This window comes from Acinonyx jubatus, chromosome A1 (assembly GCF_027475565.1).
Source record: "Acinonyx jubatus isolate Ajub_Pintada_27869175 chromosome A1, VMU_Ajub_asm_v1.0, whole genome shotgun sequence".
Classification (NCBI taxonomy): Eukaryota; Metazoa; Chordata; class Mammalia; order Carnivora; family Felidae; genus Acinonyx; species Acinonyx jubatus.
Window position 1 is genome coordinate 206,287,946 of NC_069380.1, and position 27,027 is coordinate 206,314,972.

Below are 27,027 nucleotides of genomic sequence, written 5' to 3' on the forward strand. Positions count from 1 at the left end.
TGGATGGCTCAGTGGTTGAGTGTCCAGCTTCGGCTCAGGTCATGATCTCACAGTTTATGGGTTCGAGCCCTGCATCGGGCTCTGTGCTGACAGCTCAGAGCCTGGAGTCTGCTTTGAATTACTTTGTCTCCCTTTCTCTCGGCTCCTCCCCCGCTCATGCTCTCTCTCCCTCCTTCAAAAATAAATAAAAACATTTAAAAAATTTAAAAAATAAATTTAAAAATAAATTGAGTAAATAAATAAATGTTTTAATTTTTTTAATAAATCAATGTTTTAAAATTAAGTAAACAACAGGATGGTGTAGCTAGATGGAAAAAATTATGAGAGTAGTCTGCAAACAAAGTTTGGGAAAAAGACTTAATTAGTGAAACTGGAATAGATTAGTACAGATGGGATTTCTGGGGGTAAACTATAGGAATCTCAAAGCTAGAGCCCTGGACAAACTAATTTTGGTAGCTTTTTACGACACCGGCAACCTAGTACATTCTAACCTCTGGTGATTTCTGGTGGCATCCCAGATGTCTTTGAGGGTTTAGGCAAAACTCCTAAGGCAGGGAAAGCATTGATCGCATCCATCCTCTCCTGTTCTAAATCTCGGCAGCTTCCCTTCCCCTCTCCCTCCCCATTCAAGTGACTTCTGTGTTCATGACGCCCTCTGGTCACTCAGTGCCCCAAACCATTTCTTCTTCATCAGTCAGAGCTTCTGTTTTTTAAATGCAGGTTTTAACTATGTTTTGAAAGGCTTGATATGAGCCTTGCCTACCTCACAAGGTCGTTGTAAAGATCAAGCTGTATTTGGGACATGCTTTAAAAGTGTTTTTGCAAACTCTGCATTCTAACTCATTAGTGGTTTATAAAATCAATTTAACAGATTATAATCAGTACTTTTAAAAAATGAAATAAGTGAAATGAAAGATGCTGGAGTGCACTGTACATTGCAAGATAAGAAACTGTTATGGCAAACTTCTATTTCAGTTGTACGGGTGTGTGTACATACGTGTGGGTGTGTATCAGTCTGTGCAAAGATATATGAATAGCCAGTCACAACGAAAATGTAATTTACTGTGGGCAAAAAAAAAGTTTTATAAGACATGTAAGTCCCTTCTGTGTTACATGATCAGATTCAGACAGCATAAGAACTGGATTTTGGAATAAAACAGGGTTATTACATGATGTACACAGCAATTGTTTCCGTAACCACCTACCCCATGAGCATCAGTGGCTTCCACCCAGAGTAAAACTTTTACAGCGGAAAGTAAAGTTCTTTATCAGACAGCTGTGAGAATCATTCTTTTTTTTTAATTTTTATTTTTAATTAATTTATTTTTCACTTTACATCCAAGTTAGTTAGCATATAGTGCAACAATGATTTCAGGAGTAGATTCCTTAGTGCCCCTTACCCATTTAGCCCATCCCCCCTCCCACAACCCCTCCCGTAACCCTCTGTTTGTCCTCCATATTTAAGAGGCTCTTATGAGACTCTTAAAAACGGAGAACAAACTGAGGGTTGATGGGGGGTGGGAGGGAGGGGAGGGTGGGTGATGGGTATTGAGGAGGGCACCTTTTGGGATGAGCACTGGGTATTGTATGGAAACCAATTTGACAATAAACTTCATATACTGAAAAAAGAGAAAAGAGTCTTTTATGTTTTGTCCTCCTCCCTGTTTTTATATTACTTTTGCTTCCCTTCCGCTATGTTCATCTGTTTTATATCTTAAAGTCCTCATATGAGTGAAGTCATATGATATTTGCCTTTGTCTGACTAATTTCACTTAGCATAATACCCTCTAGTTACATCCACATAGTTGCAAATGGCAAGATTTCAGAGAATCATTCTTTATATAACTAACTATAAATAAATTGGGGCAATAACTTTAAAAATACTTCTGAATTCATATTTGATCCTTGCATTATTTTGTAGAAGACAGCTAATAAAAGACACAAAAACTCTGATAAGAAACAAAACTCATAAATACTTTAAATATTCTGAATTGTTGAGGTTTAACAGAATTTTGAAATGCTCTATAATTTGAGTATCATATATAAAAATAAGTTTCTGAGTTTTATGAAATGTGGCAAATGATTAAGGCTTGTATAATTAGTAGAAGAAGGAAATTAAAAAATAAACAAAACAAAACAAAACAAAAAACCACACAGAACAGAGAGGTTTGCTGTAGCAGCAAGAGTTTCAGAGCTCAAATCATTGCTGGCTGCATCCCTTCTCCAGTTGCAATGAATCAAAGAGTAGGTTAAAAGAGAATGCACACAGCCCAGAGAACTCTTTCACATTTTTGGCTCAGACATTACTTTCTGTATATAAAACCCCTACTAGTGGCTCTATTGAGTGAACATTTAGCATTTACTATTTTGTTTATAATGATTAAAACAGTAATGTTTGGCCTCTTCAGCTTACAAAATAAATCAAAGCTGTCCTGAAGCTGAGAAACACAGCTCAGGAAATCTCTCTCCACAGAGGAGGCATCCCTTATATAGGCTTTCTAGAGACTCTAGTCCTCCTGCAGAGAGCCACCATTTTAAATGACATAATAGCCTACCTGGACAACTGCAAAGGACTTCACCCATGCTATAAAAGATGCAAAAAATTCCTTTTTTTTTTTTTTAAGTATTAGGGAGCATTTACTCCAAATTGCCAACCGATATACAACAATAACAAAGGTAAAACAAACTGTTCAAAATTAGCTAAAATAACACAAAATCAAAACAGATTTTCATGTAATCCAAATTCTCAACCCCAAGCAACCTACTTACCATTAGAAACTCAGAAACCATGAAAATGAACGACCAAATGTGTTTTATTGAGTCGTTTCTCAAATTAAATCATCTATTATTATACCAGTTGTTAAATAACAAAAATCAACCAAGCAAACTTTAAAGCTCTAATTGGCTTTATTAATCAACGCACGAATTGGGCAGCATCCCATCAAGCAAGTAGAGGGGAGCTCCAAAGGGCTACAGAAAAGGTTTGTAAAGGTAGAGAGGGAACAGGAAAAAAATTATTAGCAAACAATCCACTGTTTTAGGCAAGGTTGCCCTCCTAAGGGTAACAAGAGGGGTCTATCAGTAGTCTTCCTGGTGCTGACCAGAAAATTTCCTTGTTGACTGGTTTAAGGTTACATTCTCGGGGGCTTGAAACTAGAATTGGGTGAGGTATTAAGTCTGGGTTTACTGACTTGGAGCCTTAACCTAAGTGACACCGTTTTGGGCCTGTGGTTTTCTTTCTAACATAGTACACAACTCTTTAAAAAGGCATAATTTAAAATACTGTGGGAAAAAAAATTACGTTTACATTAAATTTTACCCATTTGTCAATCTAGCTTCAAAAAAAATCTCCAAAATCCAAACATTACCTCTACCTACCACTACCACCCTGGTCCAGGAAATTATCTGGACCTCTGCAACATCCAGCCTCAAACAGTCCCCTCACTTCTACCTTTCTCCCCTTATGGTTATTCTCCATGCAAAATGGCCTGAGTGATTGCCAGAGGGGAGAGGGTGGAGGAGGGATGGGTCAAACAGAAGGGTATAAAGGATATTAACAGGTACAAATTTCCAGTTATAAAATAAATAAGTCACAGAGATGAAAAGTACAGCATAGGGAAGATAGTCAATAACATTGTTTGGTGACAGATGGTAACTACACCTATCGTGGTGAGCACTGAGTAATGTATAGGACTGCTGTTACGCTGAGACTAGTGTAACACTGTATATGAATTATGCTTGAATTTTTAGAAAGTAGCCAGAGTGATTCTTTTAAAAATACAACGTGGATCATGTCATTCCCAAATCCATCTAATGGCTTCCCATTACCCTAGAGGAGTATTCAAACACCTTCACATAGCTTGCAAGGCCCTTTTAACCTGACAGCCACCCACCCCAAACCTCTCCCCGACTCTTATTCACTCTTCCCTAGAAAGGAAGCCTGTGCATTAATCTGACCTGTGATCGTGGGAAAAATTAATCGACAATGCTTGGCTTGGCTCTTTGCTTTTCCTTCTTGGGTCCAAGCTGACCTTAAGGAGTAATTCTCCTCTGCTTTTCCATGCCCAGAGTCGTCCTGGGGCTAGCCTGGCTCACTTCAGTGTGGATGAGACTGGGTGGGCAATTCTGTCCAATTCTAGGAGTTAGTCAGCGGACACTCCAGGCTGTTATCCTCCTCCATCCTCTATAACAAAGGTGGATTCTGGGCCTTCATCTGTCATGCTTTGGTGATCAGTCTTATTTTTAATTTGTGTAAAACTCGTGTAGGGAATAAGGGTGCTAATTATTAGGACTACTAAAATACCCAATTCGCCGTAATAAACACATGCAAGGCATACACACCTTCCATGTGAGTGCAGAAAAGAATCTAGAAATGTTCATCTCTGCGTGGAGTGGTTACAGGTAACTCATTTTCTTCATATGAGTTTCCATTGTGGGTATTTTTACAAATAACTATAGATTACTTTTATAATCAGGAAAAAAACAGCCAAATTAACTTTCTTTGGGAACTATTAAATAGGGCAAAGCTTGGTATCAGGTTTTCTGAGGAAATCGTGTGTTAGATAGACGTCTAATGAAATTGAAAAGAGTTACAAAATAACTGCCTCTAATCATGATTACCTGCCATGCCGATAAAAATGCCTTACTTTTTGACAGATATTTCATAATTATTTTCAGTTTACTATTCTGATTAAATTCAAGTCACCAGATAGTGACAAAAACTACATTATTCTCTTGAATCTGTATAGCCCATCCGGTCTATTTGTTCAGAGTGATGAAAATGTAAGGTTATACTAGCTGCTTAGTTATAATATTTATATATTTGACCCCATAACAGCAGCTCTTATTCATATATTTTAAACTAGAGGTTTCTGGTTCCTGACCAATTTCCATTTTTTTCTGTCCTAATGATCAATATATATCCACAAATATTAATATTTGTTTTTACTCCTACCACGTTTAGGAGAAAATTCTAATTCTTCTAGTTTAAATTCTAATTCTCTTAGTTTAAGTTAAAATGTCTTAAGAATATTTATAATCTTTATAAGAAAAATGCTTATGTTAATTTAACTTTAATTTTTCTTCTGGCTTCCCTGGGCAACTTTGATCAGTATATGATCATCTAAACCTAAGAATTTTTTCATACATTGTTTTCATCAGTTACATTTTCTTCTTTCTGATGGACAAAGATGTACACACATACATACAATGGAATATCACTTGGCAATCAAAAAGAATGAAATCTTGGGGTGCCTGCGTGGCTTAGTTAAGTTTCTGACTTTAGCTCAGATCATGATCTCACAGTTCATGAGTTCGTGCCCCATATTGGGCTATGTGCTGACAGCTCAGGGCCTGGAGCCTACTTTGGATTCTGTGTCTCCCTCTCTCTCTCTCTGCCCCTCCCCAACTCATGCTTTCTCTCTCTCTCTCTCGCTCTTGCTCTCAAAAATAAATAAAAATTTAAAAAAATTTTTTAAAAGAATGAAATCTTGCCATTTGCAACAACATGGATAGAACTAGAGTATATTATGTTAAGCAAAATAAGTCAGTTAGAGAAAGACAAATACCATATGATTTCACTTATATGTGGAATTTAAGAAACAAAACAGATGAACATAGGGGAAGGGAAGGAAAAATAAGATAAAATCAGAGAGGGAGGCAAACTGTAAGAGACAATTCAATACAGAGAAAAGACTGAGGGTTGCTGGAAAGGAGGTGGGAGAGAGGATGGGCTAAATGGGTGACGGGCATTAATGAGGGCACTTGTTGGGATAAATACTGGGTGTTATATGTAAGTGATAAATCACTAAATTCTACTCCTTAAACCAACACTACACTGTGTGTTAACTAATTTGAATTAAAATTTTAAAAACAAAAAACAAAAACAAAATAAATACATTTTCTTCCTTCTGTATGTTAATGTCTATTCATCAAGGCAGGGTATCAGTTTTGCCTTTTTCAGGATACTGTGCAAGATGTACATTTCAAAATTAGAGTGTGAAAGCAAGGATGTTTAGAATAAAATTTACATATCCAGGGTATAAGTAAATTAAACCCTTGAAATTTAATTCAGCAAATACTTATCAAATCCCTACCACTGGTACAGGTTCTTGAATCAACTGCCTGGGATGAAATCTCAGTTCTGCCACTTACTAACTGTAATCTTGGTAGGCAACTTAATCTCTTTGTGTCTTGTTTCCTCGAATCTGCAAAGTGATGATAGTAACAGTACTTATATCACAGGAATGCTATCAGGATTAAATGGAATATTACATGTAGAGGGTTTAAAATACCATCTACCCCACAGGAAGTACTCAGTAATTGCTATTAAAGTAATCATGGGGGGAGGGAGGAGAAACATAGCTCTATATGAAGATATTCCCCTTATCTCAGCTTTACCTGGAATAGTAGTCTAACAACCACCCCCCTCGAAAAGTAATTCTTTAGCATTCTGTCGGGGTGAGGGGAAGAAAGGGAAGAACAGTGATCTGGTTGCACACGGGAGAGAAGGCAACCACAGGTTAAATCAGTTTGTCTTTTATAGGCTTCTCCCACCACGGCTAAGGTTTCAGCTTTCTCTTGTTGGCTAAGTCAGTTACCATTCATGAATCTGTTTCCAGCTTCCAAAAGTGTCTTGAGTTCTCTTTTCTGCTGTCATCTCCCCCCTAATTCTTTTGGTCCATGAGGGTTTATGCTTTTACAAATGCCTTTTCTGTCATTTTAGTGGGGTTTCAAGAGGGAGCAGAGCTGAATGTGTTTAATTTATCCTGGTTAACTGAAAGTCTTAAATTCAATTGCTCTGTTATTCCTGACCTCAAAAAACAAGGACAATAATCATTTCTTTTAAAAGAAAATCTTTTAACTTTTTTCAAAAGCCAGTTATTTTCTCATTTGAAAAATGTTGCTTCCAACAGTATATGACATTTTCCAAAAGCACTGTAAGTAAAACCTTTCAGCTTTCATTAAAATAATTGACAAATTAGAACTTAACTTCAGGGCCTGCAAGTAATTTTGCACAGTTTTGATGGTTATTTGTGCTTTGAGTCTTTTGAAAAGTAAACTTTGAGAAATATGTATGTTTAAAACACTACAGGACAATCTGTATGTCACATGTTTTCTCTCAAGTGTTTATTTAAAAAGGTAATCATACTTCATATATCTACTCAGGCACGCTAACCAGTGGGTATATAACATTCTTATTAATTGATGGTGACTGTATTTTCATACATTGAATGACTGGCTGTAACAGGGATCTCTAGGGATCTAGAGATCTACATTCTCATCTTTTTAGGCCATACCTTCAGTCACCAAGGAATTCGTTAAAATCGTGACACCTTGACAGTCAGAGTTCAATAGCATCCCGAGATCTAACTTTACCATTCTACAAAAACGGTTGACTAGGAGCTAAAGAGAAAAGGGAAGAAGAAGACCAATAGTTATTAAGAACCTGTTATGTCCAAGTCCTATTCTGGGTACTTTATATATATTACCTAATATAATCCTCAAAATAGTCTGACAAGGTACGGATCATGCTTTCATTTCATGAATAAGAAAAACGAGGTACAGAATCCTTAGGAAATTCGGGACTGATAGAGAGAAAGACCCAAGTAATATATAATGTAATTCATGTCTCAGGTGTCATTTACAAAATGAGCTACAGAAGTATGCAGCAGACATTCAGTTGTCCACATCATTTTAGACTCCCGGTATTAGACCTAATGAAGACATAAAACTCTGTATTTGAATTTTTAACAATGCTCTTTACATTTTTTTTTCAGAGATACAGCATTTTTTCTCAAAGTAAGATATTAGAAACTTTTTCTAAATAATTTGCTTTTTAAAAATTGTTTAAAAATACCACTTTTCCCTCTATAATGTACTTTGCTCCCCCATATAGTCAATGTTTTGCTGCTTTAACTTGAACTGATATTTGCTAAAAGCTGGGAATCACTGTTAAATGACCAGTCTTTGTGGAAAGAAGGGAGAAGACACCTGGAGGAAGGCATGAACCTGGACTACAAGCACAGTGTTGGCCACTGGAAGTCATGTTTAACTCATGAAAGTTCTGATGACATCACTATGAAAAAGATAAATGACACTCAAAGAGTACAGAGAAATCCAAATCTCAAAAAGCTCTCCATACATTATCCCCAAGGTTGATAGCTAAAGTGGTATATCACAAAAATTAAAAAACAAGACTAAAAACAACTGTTTTGGCTGGAAGAGTCTCAAAGGGAAATCTTTGAATGAAATGAGTTACATTTGTAAGTGATAATAAATGATAAGTAACTATGTAATGAAATGTTTTTCCAAAGCAGTTATGTGACACTAAAATCACACAAGAAATGACAATTTTGTCATAAAACAAGATTGGAAATAAGGACAAAATACTATACACTAAAAATATTTCAAAGCATTATTCTTTTTAAAATCTCCAAAATCTGCAATATCAACTCTATTTATGGAAGTCTGAGTTGTTCTAATGGTATAAATGAGAAAGATGAGGTAAACATTAAGAACTCCCCTTCATAAGCATCTGGAGGACTCAGTCGGTTAGGCCTCCAACTCTTGTTTTCAGCTCAGGTCATGATCTTGCTGTTTCATGGGTTCGAGCCCTGCACTGGGCTCTGTGCTGGCAGCACAGAGCCTGCTTGGGATTCTCTCTCTCTCCCTCTCTCTGCCCCTCCCTTACTCACATTGTCTGTCTCAAAATAAATAAATAAATAAACAAAAAAAACCTCTTCTTCATAAAATTCTTCCTTCACACCAATAGATTCTCTTAGTATACATACTTAGAGGTAATTCTGAAACTGAAAGTAACTAGTGCTTTTCTTTTCAGTGGTTATGACAGCTTCATAAGAATGTACAAAAAACAGGGAGATAAAAAAACCCTCCTTAAAAAAATTACTACAGAATGTAGTTAACAAATAGTATGAGATTTTGGCCTGAACTTGTTTACATGAGATGTGAGAGAAGAAGGATCAAAGCTGCATTATGGAAATTAAATAGAAAATACTATGAAAAGCAAATTTTTAAATCTCAGAAATTACCTATAAATTATAAGGCACAGCATATAGGGTCCAATAGTGAGGAATGACTTCTGTGAGACTTCAAGCAACTTCGAGGTACCCAGGGACTCAAGTGCCAGCCCTCCCACAAAACACTCTGCTTATTCTGCTTTATTTTCCTTTTATCATTACCTGAAATTAACTTGCAAAGATTCAAAACGTTTTGAGAAATAACAATCTCAAAAGAGACTTTCAATGTGACTGCTTTGACAAAGAAGAGCCCTTGTTAGGTTGTTTAGTAAAATAACAGCATCATTACTCTGCAATCCCAACAGATCATAGTGGTTTCCTAAATTCCACACCTCCCAGAGGTACTGACTAGGAGTACCTACCCTGACCTTCTTAGCTTTCCCTAACTCTTGCCTATTCTGGCCACTATACAAGGAAGCATCTAGTTATAAATTATCTTAAAGATTATTCTCTTCTTTACAAACTACTTATAGGTTTAAATTTCTTTTGTCTCATTTTCAGGAGGTGTATTTAGGTACCCCAAAATACCAGGTGAATGTTCTCGATCTAAACAGCTAGCTAGCTAGAGATACAGAGATATGGAGAAAAGCACAAAAGGATACATGACAGATAATTTAAGAGCCTTATGGGGTAGAGATAGAAAAATGAGAGCAAAGAAGTTATTAATAAAAAAATAATAAATTTTTTTGAAAAGTATGTGTTTCATGTGTGTAAAATTATGATCCCATTTAAATAAAGAAATTAGAGCTATCTCTATTTGCCAAAAAGGTTTGAATTTGCAAAAAGCAAATTAGAGCTACATCTATTCACTTACAAGGTTGCCCATGCAATGCTTACAAGTAAAAAAAGCAAAATGCAAATTCTCTCTCTATATAAAAACAAAATCTTTTAATGAATGTTTATACACACAAATAAAGGGAAAGATGAAAAAGGATATACATCAACCTGAGCTTAACATGGGTTATCTGATGGTGATTGGAGATTTAAAGATGTGTAGTGCACTGGAGTTAAGCCACTACTAGTGACTTTGCTTCCTGTATTCTCTTTTATACCTGTTCTTTTCCGCAATGGGAGCTTCAGTTGTCCAGAAACTTCTCTCCCAATGTCATTACTAGTTCTTGCCTTAGCCTTCTCTGATCCACAACAACCATTCAGTAGGATGGCTGGGAGTGTGGGCACCAATCAGCCACAGAGCTGGAGAAATGTCTCTGCAATATCTCTTAGGCTTGAGGCTTTCCTGGTAAGGGGTTGTAGTACATGGCCATTTTCCCAAAAGGCACAGCCCTAAAATCTGGGCAGGGGTTGCAGGCCAAAGGAGAAGTAAGAGGCAATAAGGTGGAGAGTAGGTCAGGCTGCTGCTGACAGTACCCTACTGGCAAACAAAACAACTTCAAATACTATTCCTTCCCATCACCTGTGTCTACAGAAGGCAAAAATAAATAAATATCATGGTACCCATTTTTCTGCCAAAAGCTTAGTTTATAAATAGTGATTGCAATTAAGTAAATACAGCATGTTCTTTTAGTAAAGACTCTAGCATATTGTAGATTCTTAATAGATATTAAAGAATAGCAATACTGCTTTGAGAAAAATATGTCCAAAGAATTTGGTATGTGTTTTTGTATGAACAGAAGAAGTCATTAAATATTCATGAGACCATACAATGCTGGAATATTTTAAAAGTCAGAAATTAAACTTGAAAAGTAATTTTTTAATTAAAAAAAAAAGAAATTGTACTTGAAAGCCATGCAGTTTTTAAATTTTTTTTTTAATGTTTATTTATTTTTGAGACAGAGAGAGACAGAGCATGAACGGGGGAGGGTCAGAGAGAGGGAGACACAGAATCCGAAACAGGCTCCAGGCTCTGAGCTGTCAGCACAGAGCCCGACGCAGGGCTCCAACTCAGGGACCGCGAGATCATGACCTGAGCCAAAGTCGGCCGCTTAACCGACTGAGCCACCCAGGCGCCCCAGCCATGCAGTTTTTAAAAAGCCACCTATGTTAATATAGACTATATATTTATACATCATTAAAGATATACTAAAATTTACCTCAATATATTTCTCCCCTATTCTTTCTCTATCTCTCATTGTAGCTTCATATAAATAGAATAGCTTCTTTATGTGCTATTTTTAAATGTCTTCTTAGAAATGAATTGAAAACCTTATTTCTTACCTTTCCGGAATACATTCATTCACCCATTCATTCAACAAATCATAATTGAAGATCTACTGTATATTAGGTATTGTTCTTTGCTCTCGGAATACAGCAGGGAGCAAAGTAGACAATAATTCTTTCCTTCGTGGAGCCAATATCCTACTGGAGGCACACAGCCAACAAACAAGCATGTAAAGATACAGTAGAGTGTGTCAGATGGTGATCAGCATGATGGAAGAAAATAAGAGGGATAGAGAGCACCACTGGTGGGAAAAAGGCTACAATTTTATGTAGGGTAGAGTCAAGGAAGGCCTTGCTGAGACGAGAAAATGTGAGCAAAGGACTAAAAGACGTGAAGGGGGAAAGCCACACGAACATGTAGGAGAAGCATGTTGAAGGCTGAGAGGGCTTCTGCAGACGCTGAAACCAAGTCAGGGAGTGCGCTGTTAACTGTCCAATGTCACCATGCACTATTCTGCACCTCCCTCACCTTACTCCAACCATGTGCTGGCCTTCTTGCCGCTGCTCAGATACATGCCGATGAGTGGGGGCTGAGGGACCACAGAGGCAGTGCAGACCTGTAGAAGCTCCTCTGAAAAGCCCTTCTTCCCAAACTGGCAGGCCGTTATCACATGACTGAAAGGGATGCTGGGCAAACAAACACTCTTCCTGAGCATCACTGTCCAACAGAACTTTCTGTACTGATGGGGATGTTCTTTATCTGCGCTGTTCAATGAGCAGCACATGACTAGACACACATGGCTACCTGGCATTTGAGAAGTGCTATGCGACTAAGGAACTGAAATTTTAATTGTAAATTTTCCCTTATTTAAATTAAAATAGTCAAATGTGGCTAGTGGCTACCATACCGGCCAACATAATTCTAGAGGTAGGTCTTGAGAACACAGGAATTGCTCACTAACAGATACTTCTAAAAGAAGAAATATTTCATTTAATTTGCTAAAATTCCAGTTAGTCTAATGAGAATTCAATGAATAAATAGGGCAATTGTGATAGCTTTACTTAATTGTCCCAAAACACACACATGCATTAACCACTATTTAGCATGTAATTCTCTGGCTACTGCATGGAAAAACTATTGCTAGTAGGTTTTTTTACCTCAGCTTTAGTGTTCCCCTGTGGGTAATTTATTATTGCTTAATAATTAAGAAATTTTGTGAAATTCTGTGGTTTTTAAAATATTTACTTATTTTGGCGAGAGTGCAAGCAGGGGAGGGGCAGAGAGGGAAACACAGGATCCAACCAGGGCTCTGCACTGATAGTGCTGACAGCAGAGAGCCCGACGTGGGGCTTGAACTCATGAACTGTGAGATCATGATCTGAGTTGAAATCTGACACTCAACTGACTGAGACACTCAGGTGTCCCAGTAAAATTCTGTTCTTTTCTTTCTTTCTTTTTTTTTTTTATTTTTTAGTGTTTATTCATTTTTGAGACAGAGACAGCATGAGCAGGGGAGGGGCGGAGAAAGGGAGACACAGAATCTGAAGTAGGTTCCAGGCTCCAAGCTGTCAGCACAGAGCCTGACGTGGGGCTTGAACTCATGAACCACGAGATCATGACCTGAGTTGAAGATGGACGCTCAACAAACTGAGCCACCCAGGCACCCCTAAAATTCTGTTCTTAAATCAAGTTGTGTTTCCTGCTAGCAAGTTTTTTCTTCTCAATTTGATTTGTCTTTAGGTGAGATATATTTACATGCTAATGTAAAAATATGAATAAATATAACAAAGGGGATGTAGTATCATAAGCTATAATACCTTCATGTACTCTTTAATTGTAACAAAATAGAATCAAAGACTACAATTAAGCAAAATACCTTAAAAGATTTGGGGGGGGGGGGTCATAAATTGACATTTAAATAGCTTTGCTTTTTACAAAAATGGAAACAAAAGATATTATTTATTTCACATGATATGCAAGGCCAATCTTTAAAAACTATCCATGGGACGCCTGGTTGGCTCAGTCGGTTAAGCGTCTGACCTTGGCTCAGGGTATGATCTCACAGTCCATGTGTTCGAGCCCTGTGTCGGGCTCTGTACTGACAGCTCAGAGCCTGGAGCCTGCTTGGGATTCTGTTTCTCCTTCTCTCTCTGCCCCTCCCCTGCTTGTACTCTGTCCCTCTTTCTCAAAAAATAAAACAACATTAAAAAAAATGTTTTTAAACTATCCTCAACTTTATTAAAATATATGGGTTCTAAGAGAAAGGCACACATATATGCATATGTTTAGTATGCATTACATTAAACACACCACTGTTAAAGCTACACAAAAAAACCCTCACGTCTGAGAACTTCTGTTTAATCCAACAGCACCCAGAGACGATGAAAGCCAGTTACTAAAAAATTTATTGCTTGGTTAAAACTCAGTTTACAATTCAAAGGATTTCTAAAATCTCTGTGCTGTTATGAAGCTTTATGGGGTTTACAATGGAGATGAAAACAGAAATAAAAAGATCTGACAAACAGAAAATGCCAAAGATATTTCTAGCATTATCAACATGGATTCTTTTTTCCCTATCATTACTTTTTACCTTATTCCAAGACAACTAAATTTAACTCATCTGCCTAAAAAAGACAACTATGTTTCCTAGGATCCCTTTCAAAATGTAAATGTCTGATGGGCAATTTTGTTTGAAAGAATATTATTTTTATAATTTTTAAAAGAGCTACAATATAAATTCCCCAGGGCAGGAATTTTTTTATGATCTGCTATGCCCAGTGCCTACAATAGTGCCTACCATATAGTAGATACTTAATATATACTTATTGAATTAATAATTTTATTGGAATCCTTTATTAAAATAAATATAACCAAATAGTATTATAATATTAGTGTAGATTTTCATTTTAACACTTATCAAAAAATCTTGTTTTACCATCTCTACATACAACAAAATCCTTTCTAAGGCTTATTGGTAATTCTCAGAATTAGCCAAAGACTTTCACATATTTCATAGAATTTTTTACACAGAATTCTGTGATCCCTTTCAATTCCAAAATTTGTTTATTCTAATAATGATCTGAAACTGTAAAGGAATATCTGAAATCTATTTAAATAGAATGTCATGGAATCTTAAAAACAAAATATTATTTAAATTACTACAAAAATAATTGCAAATCCACTGATGGGCCATCCCAGACATTTCCTGGTTTTCTTAAATCTTTTACATAGTATTTTCTAGTTCTCTGCTCAGTCTTGTTTTATATTACTGTCAAATCCTTCACTTTCAAAATCAAGTACAATGAGACACCAAATAGTAAAACTGCACTACGCTTTTTACATTTTATACCAAAAGATCTACTTTATTTTAAAAGCAAAATCTAATACACATTGGAAAATACTGAGCTGGAATGTTTGCTGAAATGCTGTTTACTGCAAATGTCCCAATGTTTTATCAACTAACACTGAAGTTTAAATTAGGGCTAAACTCAGGAAACTGACCTTCATAATATTTTAACATGATGTTTGTCTTTATAAGGTAGTTTTCTTCTAAGAAGAGCGGACTTAAATGTCCTAGACTTACAGTCAAATTTCGGTCCCAGATCTGTATGCTTCCATTCTGGCAGGCAGCTGCTATAAGGTTTCCATCTCTACTATATGTGCACGTTGTGGGAATTACTTTTTTACCCTGCGCCGTCCGTGGTTTAAACACACTTCTTTGCTTCCTTGGATTTTCAACTTCCCATGTCCTCACAGTCCTAAAAACAATAAAGAGATTTTCATTTACAAAAAAGAAAGGAGTTTAAAATTCAGAAGAGCTCATAAAGACCACTTCACCTTGTAAGCATATAAATCTAATAATTATTTTAAAATAAAAGGAACACTGTAAAACAGTCTCCATTTATAAATGAGGTTACTCACTGAAATAAAGTGAACCATCTGAATCATACTGTCTTCAAATCAAACAGCAAGTAGCAAATTCTACTTCGAAGCTATCAGAGTTATAAGTTCTAACCCTCTGCAACAGTGGCCTCCAAACAACTCTAACTCTACACTCTGATCGTAAAACTGTTGAATGTACACCCCCTATATACACACATTAATTTCTCAATTACTTACATGTGTTAATGTACCGTTATATAACACATTCCAGAAAACACACTGAAAAAATAAGTCACTGAAAAAAGAATGATGTCCCTCTCTAGGGCCCAGGAAAAGATATCATGCCTCTGAGGGAGAAGCAGAAACAAAATTGTTTGCCCTGGGTTTTCAACAAGTAACGAGAAACAGCAGTCCAAGGCTGGGGGAGGTATGGAGTACCCTCCTGCTCAAAGTCCTAGGCAAAGAAGCACTGCCACTAAGGAAGACTAAAACAAAATCCTTATGACCCAGAGAGGGGGGGGGGGGGGAAATCCCATAAAATACAGAACAACAAAGATGAGTTCAGCAACTACTTGGCAGAAACTATCCAAGCCATAGCACTATGGAACAACATCTCTAAATTTCTAGAAGAAAAAAAAAAGTCAATCTAATATTCTACAGGCCGTGAAAATATATTTCACAAATAAGGTAAAATAAAGACGTTTTCATGAGTGAAAGCTAAGACAATTCATTTCCTTCAAATATATATTACAAGAAATGTTAAAGGAAGTTCTTCAGGAAGAACAACTATGAGGCAAATGGAAATGTGAATCTATACAAAGGAAGAGTGCCACAAATGGTAAAAATGAATAAAAATGTAAAAGATATTTTTAAAAATGTTTAAAGCTCTTTAAAAGATAAATGACTGAGGTAAAACAATGTATTGCAAGGTTTATAGCATATGTTTAAGTAAAATATAGGTCAACAATAGCAGAAAGGTTGGAAAGAAGATATGGTACTATACTTGCAATGTATAGTATTATTTGAAGAGAAACTTTGATACATTAAAGATATATATTACAAAGTCTAGAGCAATTGCTAACATATTTTTATAATGAATATGTAATAATAGACATAAAATGGAAATGAAACAAAAACAGGAAGAGATAATAAGAACCATGAGATAAATATAAAACAAACAGCAACATGGTAAGTTCAAATCCAATCTCACAAATAATTACATTAATTAGAAACTGCATTAATTATAAATTATCTAAAAACTCCAATTAAAAGATAAAAATGGGGGGCGCCTGGGTGGCGCAGTCGGTTAAGCGTCCGACTTCAGCCAGGTCACAATCTCACGGTCCGGGAGTTCGAGCCCCGCGTCAGGCTCTGGGCTGATGGCTCAGAGCCTGGAGCCTGTTTCCGATTCTGTGTCTCCCTCTCTCTCTGCCCCTCCCCCATTCATGCTCTGTCTCTCTCTGTCCCAAAAATAAATAAACGTTGAAAAAAAAATTTTTTTTTAAAGATAAAAATGGTCACATTGGATTAGATAAAAGCAAGACTCAGCAGATTCTATCTTTTAAAAATACACAAAAATGTTTAAATATGAAGACTTAGATAGGTTGTAGTAGTAAAAGGATGGGGAAAAATGTGCCTGGGGAACATAACCAAAAGAAAGACGGAATAACTATATTAATGTCCAATAAAGTATCAAAACAAGGAATAAAACTAGAGAGAAAGAGGAAAATTTCCCAATGATAAAGAGTCAATTGATCAAGAAAACATAACAATTCTAAATGCTTATGCCACTAATAACAGAGTTTCAAAATATGAAAGCAAACTTGACAGAAATAAAAGTAAATATAGCAAATCCATATTCATAGTTGTATACCTCAACATTCCTCTCTCAGTGACTGATAGAACCAGCAGACTCTTCCTTGCTTCCCCAAAAATCAGTAAGGATTCAGAAGACCTCAAAACCAATGCCAAACAAGCTGAGCTAACTGACATTTATATAACACTTCACCCAACAACAAATGAATGTGCATTCTTTTCAGGTGCACACTGAACACACTCTGGGCCATAAAACAAATAAAAACACACTAAAAATGACCAAAATCATAAAAAAGTATGTACACCATCAAAAATAAAATTATATAAGCAATCAATAACAGAAATGTATCTGAAAATATATCTTTTCCAAAACATTTAGAAATTAAGAAATACAATTGTAAATAATCCATGGGTCAAAGAAAAAAATCACAAGGGATAGTAGAAAAACTGAATCCAATAAATATGAAAATACAATATATCAAAATTCATGGTGGGGCGCCTGGGTGGCTCAGTCGATTCAGCATCCAACTTCAGCTCAGGTCACCAACTCACAAATCATGAGTTCGAGCCTTGCATCGGACTCTGTGTTGACAGCTCAGAGCCTGAAGCCTGCTTTGGATCCTGTGTCTCCCTCTCTCTCTGTTGCTCCCTTGCTTTCTCTCTCCCTCTCTCTCTCAAAAATAAAGGTTAAAAACAAAATAAAAAAAAAATTCATGGTATTCAGCTAAAATAGAACACAGAAGAAAAATATAGTATTAACTGTATACATTAAGAAAAAAGAAAGGCCTCAAAATAATGATCTAAGATTCAACCTTCAGAAACTTGAAAAAAGAGAGAAAATTAAATCTAAAGCAAATAAAAGGAAGGATATAATAAAAATGAAAGTACAAATGAATAAAATAGAAAACAGAGAAATCAAAAGCTGGTTCCTTGAGATGATCAATAAAATTAATAAACCTTAAGCTGGATTAATGAAAAAAAAACAAAAATTGGAGACAATATCAAACATCAATATTTTGAATGAAAGAGAAGATATCACCATAAAGCTCAACAACATTAAAAGGACAATAAGGGAATTTCATGAATGAATTTATATACATACATTTGATAATTTAGATGGACAAATTTTCTTGAAAGACACTGGAATATTCCTCTATGATTAAAAAGCTGAATACATAGTTAAAAATCTTCCCACCAAGAAAACTCTAGATGGGCTTGGCTATTGACTTCTACCAAACATTTAAGAAAGAAGTAATACCAACTCTATACAAACTCTTCCAGAACACAGAACAGGAAACACTTCCCAACACTCATTCAATAAGGCCCACACTACACGGATGCCAAAACCAAAGTCACTACAAGAAAACTATGGTTCTGGGGTGCCTGGGGTGGCTCAGTCAGTTAAGCCTCCGACTCCAGTTCAGGTCATGATCTCACAGTTCGTGAGTTCGAGCCCCGCGTAGAGCTCTGTGCTGACAGCTCAGAGCCCGAGCCTGCTCCCTCTGCCCCTCCCCCACTTGTGCTCTCTCTCTCAAAAATAATAAATAAACATTAAAAACAATTTAAAAAAAGAAGAAGAAGAAAACTATCGTTCCATATTCCAATAAACATGACACAAAAATCCTTAACAAAGTATCAGTAAACTCAAAGTAGCAGTGTATAAACATAATAATGTACCATGATTAAGTGGTATTTAAACCAGGAATGCAAAGAATTGAAAGGAATGAAAATTAAACAATATAATGTACCATAAAAGATATATGATCATCTCAATCCATGCAAAATAAACCATTTGACAAAAAAATCCAACATTCATTCATAATAAAAACTCTCCACATACTAGGAAGAGGATGGAACTTCCTCAGCCTGATTGAGGACATCTATGAAAAACTTACAAGTAATATACACAGTAATGAAGAATGGCTGAATGCTTTCCTCTTATGGTTGAGAACAAAGCAATGATAATCAAACTCTCACCATGTCTTTATACTGGAGTTGCCAGCTAGGGCAATAAGGTGAATAAAAGAAATTAAAGGCTTATAGACTAGAAAGAAGAAATAAAACTATCTTTATTAAGAAACCACATGATCATATACATAGAAAAACCCATGAATCTATAAAAATGCTACTAGAACTAATAGTGAGTTTAGCAAAGTCACAGGATACTAGGTCAATAATCAATTTTATTTCCATTGACTAGCAAAAATTAGATGTTGAGATTATGAAAATAATACCACTGATAACAGTATGAATACACATAGAACCTGACAAAATATGTGTAGCTTCTGTACACTGAAAACCATAAAATGTTTCTGACAGAAAGTAAAGAAGACCTACATATATGAGAAGACATATTATATTCATGGATCAGTAGAGTCAATATTGTTAGGATTTCAATTCTCCCCTAGTTAATCTTTAGATTCAACACAAGTTCAAAGTTCTAGCAGAGTTTTTTTGAGATAGAAATTGGGTAGGGTAATTCTAAAACTTATATGGAAATGCAAACAACTTGGAACAGCCTGTAAAATTTTGAAAAAAGAACAAAACTAGGGAATTCACTCTACCCGGGTTTCCATATTATAACATCCCACATTATAACACCAACCATATAAGTTGTAATTACACATATTAACATCTATTCCTTCTACAAGAAGAGCTACTTAGGAGCAAGCTCACTCTCTCTGTCTTTCGATCTTTTAAAATTTTTGTATGCCTAGGGTCTGCACCATCTCTTGAACATAATAGGATCAAACACATATTGGGTCCTCAATAAATGTTTGTTGAAGAATAAAAGAAATTCACTGCCTATCTAGGCATTTTAGACATCAACTTTATTGAGGTATAACCAATATACAATAAATACAATTCATTTTTAAGTGTATAGATTTCAAATAGGCAGCATTTTTTGTCAAATATTTATGATTTATGCCAAATTAGAGTCTGAGGTTTTTTAAAAATAACTTTTGCATATCCTTCCCCTAAGATTTGCTTGGGAATTTAATTGATTGCTTAACATTACCAAACCCTAGTTTACAGAGCTGTCAAACCCAGTGCCTGACCTAAGATTGAACTGACTACATTCTAGGAATTAATGACTAGCAAAATGTAAGTTCAATTAGGAGTCTGGAAACAGTACACACAGAAACATCAGAAAGGCACCTTGGAATTCCAGGATTTAAAGCAACCTATTGGGGAGCCAGGAGACTAGAAGCCATCAACAGTGTGACAGACACTGCTAGCAGCATACTCCAATATCCATTCTCTTTTCTTCTCAAAGTCTGTATTTCCCACCCTCTCTTGCAGCTAGATGTGATGAAATGTAGAAACAAAGCTTTGACCACTGCAGTGTAAATGGAAGGGTAGCATAGGACTTTGGGAAAGTCTCAAAAAGAAGGTTGCAGACCTTTCTTCAACTCTTCTTGTTTACTCCTTCCTCTGCCAGCAGTCTGGACATGATGCTGGGCTCAAGCAGCAGCTTATCAGGGCAACAAAATAGCAGGCACCCTGGTCCTTGATGACACCATGGCCATGAAACCAATTCTAGAGTACCTATGTCTACTACATCTAGACTTGTGTTTCTGAGAGCAAGAGAGAGAAAGAAAGATAAAGTTTACTGGGGTATAATATGCTCACAATGAAATTCATCTGTTTAAACATACAGTTCTGTGAGTTTTGACAAATGCGTAATTTTTTTAAATGTTTATTTTTGAGAGAGAGCTGGGGAGGGGCGAAGAGAGGGAGACAGATGATCTGAAGCAAGCTCTGTGCTGAGAGCAGAGAGACCAATGTGGGGCTTGAACTCACGAACCCCGGGATCATGACCTGAGCCAAAGTCAGATGCTTAACCAACTAACCCACCCAGGTGCCCCAATAAATGCATAGTTCTATCACTCCAAAAACTCTCCCTTGTGTTGCCTCTTTATAGACCATCCCTTCCTCTCCCAGCTTTAACCCTTGGCAACTACTGACCTGTTTTGCTTTTTCCACTATTATATAATGGGAATCACACTGCATGTAACCTCTGAGTCTGGCTTTCTTAATTTAGCATAATGTATTTGAGTTTTATATACATCTCAGTAGGGGAGCCCGGGTGGCTCAGTTGGTTAGGCATCTGACTCTTGGTTTCGGCTCAGGTCATGATGTCACGATTCATGGCATCAAGCCACATGATGGACTCTGTGCTGACGGCACGGAGCAGGCTTGGGATTCTTTCTCTCTCCATCTCTACCCCTCCCCCATTTGCATGGCCTCTGTTTTTCTCAAAATAAATAAACATATATATATATATGTATATATATACATAATATATTTTTATATATTAAATCTATATAGTATATTCTATATGTATAATGTATGTATATATATCTCAGTAGTCCATTCCTTTTTGCTAATGAATAACATTCCACTATATGGATATACCACATTTTGTTTATTCATTTACCTAATAAAGGTTATTGGGTTGTTTCCAGTTTGAGGTGATTATGAATAAAGCCTCTGTAAGTATTCATGCATCGTTTTTTATTGTTTCTTTGTTTTTGTTTTGTAAAAATAAGTTTTCATATCTCTTGGCTAAATACAATACCTAGAAATGTGATTGTTGATCATATGTAAGTATATGTTTAACTGTGTAAGAAACTACTAAGCTGTTTTTCAAAGTGGCTGTTTCATTTTGGATTCCCACCAGCAGTATATGAGACCTCTAACTGCCCCATACAAAAATATGATCAGTTGGTTTTTATAAGACAGTCCAATAGGTGGGGCTTGGTATTTTGATTTTAATTTACATTCCCTATATGATTAATAATATTGAGGATCTTTCATTGTATTATTTGCCATCCATTTCTCTTCTTTGGTGAAGTGTCTCTAAATCTTTGGCCCATTTAAAATTTTTGTTGTTTAAATAGCCAAATTGTGGAAAGAGCCTAAATGTCCATCAACTGATGAATGGATAAAGAAATTGTGGTTTATATACACAATGGAATACTACGTGGCAATGAGAAAGAATGAAATATGGCCTTTTGTAGCAACGTGGATGGAACTTGAGAGTGTGATGCTAAGTGAAATAAGCCATACAGAGAAAGACAGATACCATATGGTTTCACTCTTACGTGGATCCTGAGAAACTTAACAGAAACCCATGGGTGAGGGGAAGGGAAAAAAAAAAAAAAAAGAGGTTAGAGTGGGAGAGAGCCAATGCATAAGAGACTGTTAAAAACTGAGAACAAACTGAGGGTTGATGGGGGGTGGGAGGGAGGGGAGGGTGGGTGATGGGTATTGAGGAGGGCACCTTTTGGGATGAGCACTGGGTGTTGTATGGAAACCAATTTGACAATAAATTTCATATATTGAAAAAAATAAAAATAAAAAATAAACATTAAAAACTTTTTTAATAAAAAAATAAAAATAAAATTTTTGTTTATTTCCTTATTATTGTATTTTGAGAGTTATGTTTTCTTCTAGAAATTTTATACTTTAAAGTTTTACAACTAGGTCTATGATCTATTAAAATTACTTTTTATACCTGGTACGAAGGTTCATTTATATGTGTCTGTTTGTATATGTATGCATACACACATATATATAAATATGTATACATATATATGGATATCGAATTGTTCCAGCACCATTTATATCTGAGAATTATAAAACCTTACCCCCTACTGAAAGCATTCTGTATAGCTTGACTCTTATCTCATTTCGCTATGCTTCCCATAGTTAACATGGACAAAAAGTTGCGAAATACCTCGTGTGTCTTTTCTTTCTACCCTTGGCTTTGCAACAGTGGAGATAAACTATGATCATTTCTCTTTTTTTATAACTGAACATCTCCAAAAGTCAGATGCTACTTTAAAATCATGATATAAAAGACCCCACACAAGTATAAAATATCATTATCATTATCTGGCTTGTTTAAAAATTTTCAACTCTAAAAACTGGGATAATAATACCAACAATAAAGGGATTAAATGAGATAAGGGATGTAAATGTGTCTAGGAGAGTACTTGGAACACAGTAGACACTCAATAAATACTAGTTCCTTTCTGCTCTTTCCTCAGACTATAAATAAAATAATAAAGCTAATAAAACCAACAACTAAGTATTTCCATTTGTTTCAGTGGTATATTAACACATTAAGCTAGTTATCAAAGTAACAATGAAAAAAAAAGCAACTAACCTAACATATAGAAGTGTGAAATACAATTAACATAGCATCTGATAGTGACTAATTATACTATGGTTTCATGGCTCTGATTCCCTGAATCTATGCCTTAAAAAAATGGATGCTAATGTGGTAGGCCATTAGGTATCTGTCTAAACATTTTATGCTGAAGAACACATATTTTGAAACTTGGAGTGAGATCTGGTCTTGTAAAATTAAAACTGTGCTTCATAAAAAAGATTTAAAAATAGAAGAAGGATCTGCCTGGGCCTTTCTGGACATGCAATGAAAACACCCAGAAGACAAGAAAAAGACACAGGTGGGGTCATTACATTGCCCCAGGCACAAATGCTTTCTGTCTTAAAATTTTGAATTCTTTCCAGATACAAGTTCTAAACTTTCTGGCATCGACTGCATAAATGCATCACAGCATTTGGCAGAAGTCAAGGGAAGCATTAATTTTGCATGGAAATCACTTAAAAGATCTTGGTTTAATTTTTCTCGAAAGACTACACAAGCAACTTGAGTGATGTAAAAGCCTAAAACTTGCTGGCACTCTTGGCAAAGAACAACCTTCTTTCCAAAAATGCCCAAACATGAAGGTATTGAAATTCCAGAAATGGGAAAAATGTTCTAGATTATATATACACCCACAATAATCTTTACAAACACAAATAATTCACATACACACACAGCAACTGCACTAAGAATACAACTGCATTCAGAAGATACATATTGGGTGCTAATGTTTTATACTTGCAATTATTAAAGTTAAGGCCTAATGAGATCTACAGCTAGACTAAGGGATAAATGCTACAATAAATAACCACTTACATCCTTACATTTACAGCCCACTGATTTTCAACAAAGATGCCAAAACAATTCAGCGAAAAAGAACTGTTTTGAAAAAGTCTTTTCAAAAAATACTGCTGGGCCACCTGGCTGACTCAGTTGGAAGAGCATGCAAGTCTTGATCTCAGTGTCATGAGTTTGAGCCCCACGTTGGGTGTAGAGATTACTTAAATAAATATTTTTTTTAATGATGCTGAAACAACCGGATATCCATATGTTAAATGGTGAATGTGAAACTTTACCTCACATAATACAAAAATCAACTCCAAATAGATCACAGAGATAAATTTAAAACTCTTAAAACATGATCTTAGATTACAAAATGATTTCTTAGATACCACACCAAAAGCACAAACGATAAAAGGAAAAAAAAAAAAAAGATCAGTTGGATGGCATTAAAAATGTACGTGCTTCCATGAAAAAATCTCAACATCACTCATCATCAGGGAAATACAAATCAAAACCACAATGAGATACCACCTCACACCTGTCAGAATGGCTAACATTAACAACTCAGGAAACAACAGATGTCAGTGAGGATGCGGAGAAAGAGGATCTCTTTTGCATTGTTGGTGGGAATGCAAACTAGTGCAGCCATTCTGGAAAACAGTATGTAGGTTCCTCAAAAAATTAAAACTAGAACTACCCTACAACCCAGCAACAGCACTATGAGGTATTTATCCAAGGGATACAGGTGTGCTGTTTTGAAGGGACACATGCACCCCCATGTTTATAGCAGCTATTGGCAATAGCCAAAGTATGGAAAGAGCCCAAATGTCCATCAATGGAGGAATGGATAAAGAAGATGTGGTGTGTGTGTGTGTGTGTGTGTGTGTGTGTGTGTGTGTGTGTGTATACATACAATGGAGTATTACTCGGCAATCAAAAAGAATGAAATCTTGCCATTTGCAACTACATGGATGGAACTGGAGGGTTATTATGCCAAGCGAAATTAGTCAGAAAGACATATATCATACGACTTAACTCATATGAGGACTTTAAGACACAGAACAGATGAACATTAAGGGAAGGGAAGCAAAAATAATATAAAAACGGGGGGGGGGCAAAAAAAGAGACTCTTAAATATGGAGAACAAACAGAGGGTTACTGGAGGGGTTGTGGGAGGGGGGATGGGCTAAATGGGTAACGGGCATTAAGGAATCGACTCCTGAAATCATCGTTGCACTATATGTTAACTAATTTGGATTAAAAAAAAAAAAGGTATGTGCTTCAAAAGATACTATAAACAAAGTTTAAAGACAAGCCATAGGCTTGGAAAAAGTATTTATAAACCATATATCTGACAAGGGACTAGTACCCAGGATATTTAAAGAACTTTTACAAGTCAATAAAAAAGATAGGTGACAATTTTTAAATAGGCAAAGATATGAATGCATATTTACTAAAGAATATATACAAATGCCCAACAAGCCCATGAAAAGGTACTTGATATTAAGGAAATACAAATCAAAATCACAATGAGATAAAACTTCATACCCACTAGAGAGCTATAATCATAAGACAGACAAGAATAAGCGTTGGTGAGTAAGTAAAGAAACTGGACTCCTCCTATATCACTGGTAGGAATAGAAAATGGTGAGGCCAAATTAGAAAACAATTTGGCAGTTTAATAAAATATTAAACATGGATTTACCACATGACTCAGCAATTCCATTCCTAGGTATCCATGCAAGAAAACTGAAAACATACCCCCATGCAACATGGGGTTCTGTAACATGAATGTTCACAGAAGCAATATTCATAATAGCCAAAAATTGGAAACCCAATGTCCATCAACTGATGAGTGGATGAACAAAATGTGAAATACAATGGAAAACTATTTCACAATAAAAAGTAACAAAGTACTGATACACCCTGCATATGACTTTCCTGAGGCTGTCATAGCAAATTACAAACTGGGTGACTTAAAACAGCAAAAATTTATTCTTTCACAGTCTGGAAGCCAGCAGTCCACTCCTCTGGAGGTTCTGGGAGGAGAACCCTTCCTTGCCTCTTCCAGCTTCTAATGCCTATTAGCATTCATTGCTCAGCTTCACTGACTTATAACCATACCACTCCAACCTCTCCCTCTGTCTTTACATAACCTTCCCCTCTGTGTGTCTTCTGCTTTTCTGTCTCTTAAGGATACTTGTCATTAGATTTAGTGCCCATCTAGATAATCCAGGATGATTTCATCTCAAGATCCTTAACAATTACATCTCTGAAGATCCCTTTTCCAATCAAGATAACATTCACAGGTTCTAGTAATTTGACACAGAAATATCTTTGGCAGGTGGGGGTGGAGGGTGAGGTTTACCATTCAACAAACACGTACTATAATATGGATGAACCTGAAAACACATTATGCTAAGTGAAAGAAGCTAGATACAACGGGTCATATATTACATGATCCAATTTATCTGAAAGCAGATTAGTGATGGCCTAGGACTGGGGGTAGGAATGGGGATGACTGACCAGGACTTCTTTTTTGGGTAACGAAGTTATAAATTAGATTGTTGTTATGGTTGCACAACTCTGTAAACATGTGTTTAATGTAAACATGAGTTTCATGTAAACATGAAAAATCATTTAATTTCCCCATCCTCTTCTCGTTTCAGCTGGAGTAAGTGCCATTAAAAGTCTCATTAATTACTAGAATGATTAACAGCAACTAAACACTCCTGAGGACCACTCTAGGAAACCTCAGATGAAAAAGGTGGTCAAATGGAATTAAAAGAGATTTGATTTAAAATATATACCAATATTTCTTATTAGATAAAATTACTCCCTAATCTTATAAACCAAATTACTTAATGGAGGAGAAAAACTGGAGGGAAATGTCATCACATCATGAGGCAGCACTCAGAAAGCAAAGCTCAACTGGAAAGATCTGGAAAAGATTCCACAGAGGTGTGTATTTGGGGAAGACATGAGATTCTACAAGTGAAATTTAGGAGGGGTGCGGAATCCTAGATACTGATATAGAAAATGCAAAGATAAGGTGGCTTGCAGAAGTACAGCTTATTCTAGGAATAAGTAGTTTGCTTTGACAAGAGGATGAGGTGTCCAGTAGGCATAAGTGGAAGATAAGACCATCACAATCACTCGCGATCACAAGATTATAAAGAGTATCCTATAAGACATACTGGGATTATGGTCTT

At 36.0% G+C, this 27,027-nt stretch overlaps 1 protein-coding gene across 1 annotated transcript in view; it reads right to left on the bottom strand.

Annotated features, from left to right (window-relative positions):
* Positions 1-27,027, bottom strand: part of WDR70 (WD repeat domain 70) — a 294,191-nt gene that overhangs the window by 96,342 nt on the left and 170,822 nt on the right. Inside the window, exon 10 of the mRNA XM_015067612.3 lies at positions 14,741-14,915. Within this exon, the coding sequence (XP_014923098.3) occupies positions 14,741-14,915 (175 nt within the window). The remainder of the gene's footprint in view (positions 1-14,740; positions 14,916-27,027) is intronic.